General features: G+C 38.9%; 1 protein-coding gene across 1 annotated transcript in view; it reads right to left on the bottom strand.

Annotated features, from left to right (window-relative positions):
• Positions 1 to 1,963, bottom strand: part of me1 (malic enzyme 1, NADP(+)-dependent, cytosolic) — a 96,222-nt gene extending 94,259 nt beyond the window's left edge. The window contains exon 1 of the mRNA XM_042490757.2: positions 1,693 to 1,963. Coding sequence (XP_042346691.1) covers positions 1,693 to 1,821 — 129 coding nt within the window. The 5' untranslated portion in view covers positions 1,822 to 1,963. The remainder of the gene's footprint in view (positions 1 to 1,692) is intronic.
• Between the last annotated feature and the right edge of the window lie 7,682 nt (positions 1,964 to 9,645).

The raw sequence follows: 9,645 nt of genomic DNA on the forward strand, positions 1-9,645 counted from the left end.
CAAAGTGTTCCCTAATTTGTCCTTATTACTCATAATGCATCTGTGCTCCCGCTTCCCCTCACCCCACCACGCCATGCACAGTTACACACATGAAAACAAACACACAGAGTTGATGTGTGGCATGTGGCAGTCTCAGGAGTGGAGTTATTAACTCGTCTAACAAACCGGTCTCTGTGCAGCCACCAGCTTGCCACCCCTCACTCCACACACACACACACACACACACACACACACACACACACACACACACACACTGGCCTGTTGGAACTCCACTGTCTCACTTATCAGCTCACTGTTTACACCAGTCAACTTTGGTGAACTGACTGCAACCTTTATCAGAGTGGTGCAGCTTTTAAACTTAAAACATATAGCAACTGGACCTGCAAATCCATAGTGAAATATACTAGAATCCCTCAAAGATTAGACATTGTTTTCCTGTTGCTTCCAAGAGCAGAAAACTTCTCAGAGGGCAAAAATAGAGCGCTCAAGTGTGCTAAAATTAGTCTGACAAAGAGCAGTCAGACCCTGCTCTGCTCGTAGGGCACACTTAACATAAGCGTGGCCCTGAATTCAGCAAGTTTTGTTGATGGTCAGTCAGCACCATGGACAGAGACCCTGTCACCACAGCTTGACCTCTGGGGCCCCATCCCACCACACAAACCAGGAGAAAACACTGGAACGGCTCAACGGCTGCCAGATGCTCTTTTGTTAAGGATTTAAAAGCATGGGAAAAAATACATCAGGCTAATTCAACAGGAACAACCAGTTAGAGTAATCATATTAGAAATCTCAGAAGCATTTCCCAACCATAAGAACATGCTGTCTTCCCTTTATCTCATGATCTGCAGGAAAGCTACTCAGCATTTTTCTTTCATGATTAAGCAACTTCCAGCACTGTTCCTCATTTTACTAAGAATAGAAAGTGAGAACAAGCTTTAATCTTAAGCATTTACGGGGTCTGCCATGATTTATCTTTCTCAAGATATCCACAGTGAACTCACAGCAGCTTGTCACAATATGCTGAATCACATATTTACTGAGGGAAGATGGGCCTGAGTCGCCATAAATCATGTTAATAATGCACTACTACACCGCCACAGTCTTTGTAAAGTCATACGTGACTGGGCAATACTAACAAAAGCCCCTCGTTGTGTGCCAATGCTGTTTGGTCTCTTTAAATCTAAATATAACCGCGTCTAAAGCTGATACCTAAACCTCCTGGCTAATGTTGGGTTCACTTGCTTCTCAAAGGCTCAGACCGGCCGTACATACATAATAAATAAGACTTGTGGATGAAATAAAATTGAAAACACATATCTTAAATATATTGACAGTTATTGTTTTGTGGTAATTTTAAGAAGAACGTCACGAAATGTGTGACGAAATCACACTTTAGTAAGCTAGGTGTCAGTCCTTCACATGAGCAATAAACACTTCTTAGCAAAACGTTGCTGTAAGCCTGTAACTTGTCACTGGTTGAGCATTTTCACACAATAAAAGTCAGCTAAATCTCGTTAATTATGCTATTGCAGACCACTCCCATCTTTCCTCGCTCATATTGACGCTTGAGTTTTCACAGTTATCATATTTCCTACAGTGCCTGAAGGCAGCAGCTAGCTTGTCAACCCCCGTCTTTAATGGAAACAAGCTAACAAGCTAAAAACACACACACAGCCGAGTTCCCACACTGACCTTGTTCAGCGGGGGATTTCGGGTAACATCGTAGCCCCTCTTCTTGGTGTAAACGAAGGTTTTTCTTGTGTCTCCGGACTTGTGCATTTCCGTTTCCACCGACTCCCGTCTGACCAGAGCGCGTGCCATGTTGTTGCCTCTTTAAATAGAGCGACGGTGAACTCAACAAGTGGATGCGCAGGTCTGACCGCTGAGCTGTAGTCGCTCTCTGACTGTTCACTCACTTCATTTAAGACGAGCTTGAGTGTCCTTATCATACTGGTTCATCGTTACAGTAAGGTCCTGTCATGTGTCACGTGCCTGCCTGTACTTTCACCAGACAACAGGTGCATGATGGAGGCAGGTGATTACTGGGATCAGGGAAAATGGGACAGTAAAGGTTTTACATCTTTGGTTACACTGAAACAAATTGCTGTAAAAAAAAAAAATACAGCCAAATTCTAACAAAAATCTACAATTTCTTTTTCAAATGTGGATGCTTTTGGGAGACAATATTACGCTGTTTACCACAACTTCTACTGCAGAATACTGTAATAAATGTCAAGATAATTCCTGTTGAAGTAATGTACAATAGTGACACTGTAAAATGACAGCCGGATGCTACAGCTGCCAGTAGTTTACCATAATTTTACAGGAAAATTTGTTACAGTGTATGTAAAAGCAGCCATTTATTGAACATGTCAAATTGTTAAACAAATGAAACAATCATTTTTATTGGTTAGAGACAATCTAACTAGGATGTGGAGCTCATACAATGAGAGCACAACAACAAAAATGGTTTTAGGATCTTCCATTTTATTATATATTTTAATATTAATCAGATTATTTTCACAAATAAACTTTACTTTTTATGGGAAGGGGCTTTTAATACATTCAGGTAACATGGGGCAAAACAAATCTGCTAAAATGGGTCATTTTTCTGAAGTGAAACCAGCATGCTCTTAGACTAGCACATGCCATAATGCATGAGTTATGCAACTGTGTGCAACCACAAAAACACATCCACTGTAGACAATATGGCACCAGGGAAACAGGCAGCAAATGAACAGGACAAGCATGGCAGAAAAGTTGGACAATTGTTTTAACCATTGAAGAACAAATAAACCTGACTGTCCCATTTTACCTTATTGTCCCATTTTACCTCAACATGTCATTAGAGTGTGGCAGGGGTTCTCGATGTGTTTCAAAATTATTTTTCTTGGCAACATTTTCTTCATAGAAATATAACAGAGATCCATAAAAAAGTTGTAAAAGTAACACTTAAGTTAGTAATCAGAGGTTAAGGTGATTTTCTTGGAGTAAGGAACACAGAAATGTAGAACAATTGGGTTTTTTTATGCCTTCATTTTTATATTAAATGACTATTAAATATCAATAAGGACATCACTTTAACCAGTATTATAGTATGGGGTATTGGGTTTATTCATGGGGATTGTTTTATAAGTATTGAGAGGTTTTAAAGACTCCTGTGTATTGATTAGACTACCAGAATATTAATGTTAAAATGTTCATCATGTTTTGACAAAATCCAATAAAATAAATCTGACCAGATCATGAAAATCTTGGCTGAAAATGAATACTTTAATTTATTCTTTAAGTAAGTTTAAGGGGTTTTAAGGTAGTAAACTTGTGTCTGTATGACTAAGGTAAATTTGAAATACCTTATATAACCTACCACTATCTTTGAAAAGTTCATTCATATTGATTATTTTCCCAATGAAGAGAGGACAAAAACAACTTTTTACCTTAACGTAATTATATGTAGTATTGAAGCAAACACACCAAAAATATCAGCATTCTCAGGAATTACCGTACATTTTTTAGGTCTAAATTAAACACTTAATATATTTTACCATTTTTGATTGATATGATAGGCAAATTTTCCCCAAGTTTTTGATGACTCATTGACATTTGTTACAAACACATAACTAAGATCACTTTAGGACACGATGTGTGCGTGAGGGATTTGACAGGCATGAGGTTATTTGAAACCAAGGTCAACCTTCAGCCTTCATGTGTCAGGAGCAGAGTTATGCAACATTAGACAGCAGAGAGTATGACAGTCAGAAATAACATGGCATACTGGGAGAGGGAGAACGGTTATTTAACCCTTGCTCCACATACCTCATGTTAATGAAGTGGCGGCTCCAAAATCACTACAGCCGTACCTTAAAACCAGCTGGTTTGAAAATTATGTCCCTGCAGAATCACCGGCATTTACAAGGACAGACTAGTTTCACTTTTTCAGGTGATTTACTTGATAATATATTTGCCTTTAAAACAAAGGACTCCCTGTGAATGTGTGTCACTGAGATAAAGGGAGTTTGAACCCTGAGTGAACACATGTGAGGAGTGATTTTATGTCAAGGTCGAGCTCGTGTCAGGTGTGTAAAGATGGTCAGACAGATAAAGTCATCTTGAGTGCATGCAGAACAGAGAAGATAAGAGCTTAGAGAGAGTATGAGGGATAGTTTAGCTCCTTGGTCCTCATACCGTGTTAAAGTATATGAGACTGTCAAGGTTTCCAGCACTTGCATGTGGATTTAGTTACCTTTTCGTGCCATCTATAACCCCTACAGTCATTCTACTCTCTAACAGTGTGGAGAATATGTCTGAACTTGCTGCATTTACACATCATATCCTCACATAAATCATGTTATCCTGTGGCTTTGTGTCAGTTTGGTCCTGTCACACTACTATTAGTGGAGAGATTGTTATCTCTGTCTTTTCTGCAATACTTGTGCACTGTTGAACGTGTATTAAAACAGCAGGTACAGTATGATAAGAAACTTCAGGCTTAAAGTCTTCTGCAGATGTTTTGGATGACCAAAAAACGTAATTTTAGCTGCACTGAAAATACATTATCATCTCCAGTGCATTTGGGCACCTGTTTGCAGGAGTAGAAAACACAGGGCCCCAACTGCTGTTGAGGTTCACATGGGGTCCCATGGGGTCAGATGGGGTTTGTGTTGGCTCACTTTGCCAACAGACTCAGCGACAGGCTACTTTGAGTCAACATCAGACTGCTGCTGCAGCCAAATGCACAGAAACAGCTGAGCTCTGTGAACTCATAAACTCATCAGAACTGTGTGATTGCTAGTGGAACACAGCCATATGTTCGTAAATAACACACAAAAACATTTTGATTAAAATGTTGTGAAATTCTGATTGGTGATAAAACCTTTTGCCAACTAAAAAACAGCACAAACCGAAATCTCGTGATTTATTTAACTTTGGCCAAAAAAAAAGTGTTTTTTTAGGACACTAACAGTCATTGTAAGAAGCTGAGACATTGTATATGGAAGCAGTGGGTAAAATTTAAAATTAACAATATAACAAAAAGTCTTTGGGCAATGATTTCTAGTTGCTTGATTGTAAAGTCTATTGTAATTTATTAATCTCCTGTAAAATGTGCACCTTACCTCCAAAATATCAGTTTTTCAGGAATTTAAAACTAACCTTTTTCTAGGCTCAAAAACTAGCCCGTTCTGATATGATTTTTGCATTAGATGGTGTTGGGTGGCGTCAGACCCTGATGCAAAAAGCCACGTTTTAGTTCATAACATGGCCGGATGGCACATGTTGTGGTAATATGATATGTCGCCGGACAGCATCAGCTTGAAGCACTGCCTCTATTGTCAAAATATAAGGAGCTGGACCTCAACAAACCCCAGACTTCCACCGTGAGGCCAACTGTTCACTTCCCATATGATGTTTTTTTCTAAACCATGTGCCTGTGTTTGTCAAGGAAATAAATGTAAACACATGTTTTACTAACACTGAAGTTTATTTTGAAAAAGACCATCCATCTAACAAGCAGACACTGTACATTTCCTGTGACAAAGAAAGTGTATTGTAAAAGGGCACAATGAATTTAACAGGCTTAAATTGACACGTGTCCAGGAACATCAACAGCACATGCAAGAAGATACCTAGCACGTAATATGTAGATGTGACCATCATTGACCAAGCTGCGATATTTGACAATTTGGGATGGGCATGTGTAGCAGCGACCCACAAAGGATCTTTCAAACGTCCTCTTTAATATTATCAACGCATATTTTTCAAACACCAGACACTGGTAAAATGGAAAATGGTATCATTGGCTGATAGCGAAGGTTCTAAAGAAGCCCTGGGAATGTTGAAGCAGTAGTAGCAGCTGCTTTGTGTATGTCATCATTTGATATTGATCAATGTCTCCAACCAAAGCGCTTCCATATAAAGGGGACCAAAACCAAGTTCCGTCTGATCACCTTGTTTATCACATTTTAATTCTGTGTTTGAAAGACTAATCTGGATAACAAACATCTGCTCGGGTTCAGGCTTGACGCCAGTTGGCAGAGGGACGGAATTAGGAATGTGGGGAGACTTTGGAAGCACCATCATCCCACCCAGTGAAGGTGATCAGAGCACTGGAACAGCTGGATGCTGTCAAGGAAGGTATCCACCTGGTGATAATGTCAGTGTGTTGTACAGACTGAGAGAGAACATTCCGATTCTAAAATGTTTTTTAATATCCAACAGCTAACACTTTACTGCCTGTCGATCATTTGTCAATAAAACAATGCATTCTGTTTGTGATGTCTTTGAAAATGTTTTTCAGTATCTGTTAATATGCAGTGGCTATCACTGTCCGTGCCCAGTTCCTCCTCTGTTCACTGCAGTTAAAGTGCAGCTACTGGTCTTGTAAATGCAACAGCCTGATTTCCTGTGCCCCAGGACAGGTCTACTATAAAACAGGTGTTTAGAAAACCAAGTGTATATTAAAGGCTCCCTCAGGAGATGAGTATTACAAGCCTTTTGTGTAATCCTTTATACCCCAGCACCTCAATGTCCCCTTAGCTAACAAATAAATAATGCCTACTTGGGCTGCAACAGCTGAAAGGCTACTCCTGACAGCCTGACGATGAAAAGAGAAAGACCGAGACAGCCATGCTAGAAGCTCTGTCAGGCTGTACTTTGGTATGGCAGTGCTTTGAGCTAAATTCTAATGTCAGCATGCTAACATGCTTACTATGTTAATGTCCTGCTTTTTAGCAGGTACCATGTGCAGCTTATTATTTTACAATAGGCTATTAGGATGCTAACGCATACAAAATTGGAGCCAGGTGCAAACTATCCTATGAGTAATGTCATTAGTTTTGCAGGTACTTTGTCTAAAAAATTACTGCAAGATCAGAGGACAGAAAAAGAGAATGCTGTGAGAATGCTTTGCATAAAACTGGGCTGTCTATGCAGTAGAAAGACAAATACATTTGAAATCAGAGTTTTATGGTCAGAGAAAACAAAGGAAAAAGACACTGGAATTTGCTTTTGCACAAGAGTTAGAAACCCTACAACTACCAGAATGCACTGCAGCACACTGGACCAATAAATGCTCCTACTGGTGGGAGAAGTAGTGCAAGCTTGTCCATTTTTCTACAGGAAACAATATGGCGCTGGACTGGGGACAAACAAATGCTTATACGTTTGATCTCAGTTTAAGAGAGAATGAGAACAAAACACAGTTGAGGCCATGAGAGTGACAGGGATAACTGTCGAGCTGACCTGCTGCAATCTCATAGGCTCTGCAGATAATGAAAGATAAAACCTAGCTATTATTGCTGGTGATGTAATGACGTAAAATAAAAGGTCCTGCAGCCATAAATAGTTGCAATATTCACAGAATGATTGATTATGAAATGCATGTGCTGACTAGTGAGGTTACACACAAAGTCTGTCTTTTATTTCATCTCATCACCTCTCCTAATCAACTTTTCATGACTCTGTTGAACCAGATGTTTTATAGAGGTAATCTCCTGTTATTGCAGTTAATAACGCGGTGCTGACTAACACATAGACACACACACACACAAACAGTGTAGAGGAACTGTCTTAATGCATGATCTGGATCCATGCAGTCTGCATCATACACAGCTGTCTTTTTTTCTTCTTCTAGTCTGTGTTTTGACTCTTGTTTATCCCTGTGGGGCTTTTCTGGTCAGGAAGAGGAGGAGGCAGCAGACAAAGACAAATACAATTACTGAGAATCAAATCACCCACAAACACATGGTTTTCTCTCTTACCTCCATTTATTCTGCGGCACACTGACAGCAACACCTGGCCGTACTTCCTGCACCATAGCTGATGGTAAAGGAATCACAAACGTGGTCGTTAAATGTAATTACAGCCAGACTCTACGGACAGGGTAGACCATAGCTTCTGATTGCATAGAAATCTGCCTGTATAAACTATAGGGAAGAGTGCGTGCATTTGAAGGTTTGAGCAATATGGGTTTTTAAGGATTACATGGTTAGTTAGCAGCTCTTTAAAGGGATAGTTTCAAGTTTTGAAGTGGGATTGTATACGTATCCATTGTCAGCGTATAACCTCTTGAACTTGATTTTAAATAATTTTAAATAATCTTTATATCTTTGCCTCTCTTATCTGCACTTTTGCTGTTTTTAATAGTGATTTTTATTTTTTTAAATGTAATTAATTTAGTAAATAATTTTACCTTTTATAGCATATCTCTTTACTCTTCTATTGTAAATCTGTATCCTTTATCATGTTTTATATTGAATTGCCCTGTTGTATGAAATGTGCCATACAAATAAAGCTGCTTTGCATTGCCTTGCCTACCTACAGAAGACGTTGGTCAATGTGCCCCCAGTTTGGAGAAGCAGGTATACCATCACAGAATCTGATAAAGTAATGGTGTTGACAGCAGCAAAACATATTTTAGCCACCTAAAAAGATCAATATTAGTGTAAGCATATGCTATATTTAGAATATTTTACCACTTTACATTGCAATCAGACAGCCCTCTCTGAGGGAGGGCTGTCTTATCTCTGCTCTCTTCAAAACCACCAGACTTTTTTTGACAAAAACAGTAATTTTACTTTGCCGAACATGGGAGTTGCTGGTCTACTACTGCCCTGATTGGATAGTTTGTCTATATTACTGGGTCATTGGTAAACCCAAACTCAAACTTTCAATTGTCAAAGTCAAACAATAACACAAACTTATAAACCAATCAAGGCAGCAGTAGACCAGCAACTCACTGTGCTGCTCTGTGACGTAAAATTACTGTTTTTGTTTTGCCTTGAATACAGCATAAATGGATATATAATAAAAGTACACTCCTGTACTCCTGTATGTTTCTCTAAACTAGGCATGTGTCAACTGAAGTCGACTGCACCCAGTCGATAAGTACCTCATACAACCCCGTTTAAAAAAAACTACCCCTAAGAGAGCTGTCAATCCTGCTCAGTAGAAAAAATACAGCAAACAAAGAAAATTGAACTTGAAGTTATTTATTTTGAGCTCCATATAATAATAATAATTTCACTTTTCTACTTAGAGCATAGACTCATCAATATTGACAATGTTTTAGACTGTAAAAGCATTTAAACATTTCTTTATGTATTTGGTAATTTACATTCCTATGTCAAAGGGAGAAGATAAACAATTACAAGGAGTTATTGAAATTTAGTTTGCCCGATTTTAATATTGCTGTTTTCAGAAGGGGAACCTTGGTCATATGAGCAGTGGACAGCATGATAAAAGGACAGAATATCTTAATTCATCAGCAAGTTAATACATAATTCTAATACTATAGATCGAGAAAGAAGTAAGGTGCAAAACACCTTTTGAGCATCTGTGCCTGACTAAAATGAGCAGTGTCACTTTCTGTAAATAAGTAATAGAAATGTGGGATTTCTTTCTTTGGTTGTTGAAAAAGCTACTGTTGCTGTGACATATGTTTATGAGACTTTGGGAACAGTAGATTTTGATTATAAAATCCTGAGCCAATGGATGAAAAGACACAAAGGTCGAAGTGCAAATGTAATACGAGATTTTGAGGTGAAAAAGTCTCTCACGTGTAGGTGCGCACCTGCCTTAACCTCCGGGGCATTTTGACCTTTCAGCCTATTTAATCATCATTGTGTTGGACCAATAAACTCTGGTTTA

This window comes from Plectropomus leopardus, chromosome 11 (assembly GCF_026936395.1).
Source record: "Plectropomus leopardus strain MGB_pleo_1.0 chromosome 11, ASM2693639v1, whole genome shotgun sequence".
NCBI lineage: Eukaryota > Metazoa > Chordata > Actinopteri > Perciformes > Serranidae > Plectropomus > Plectropomus leopardus.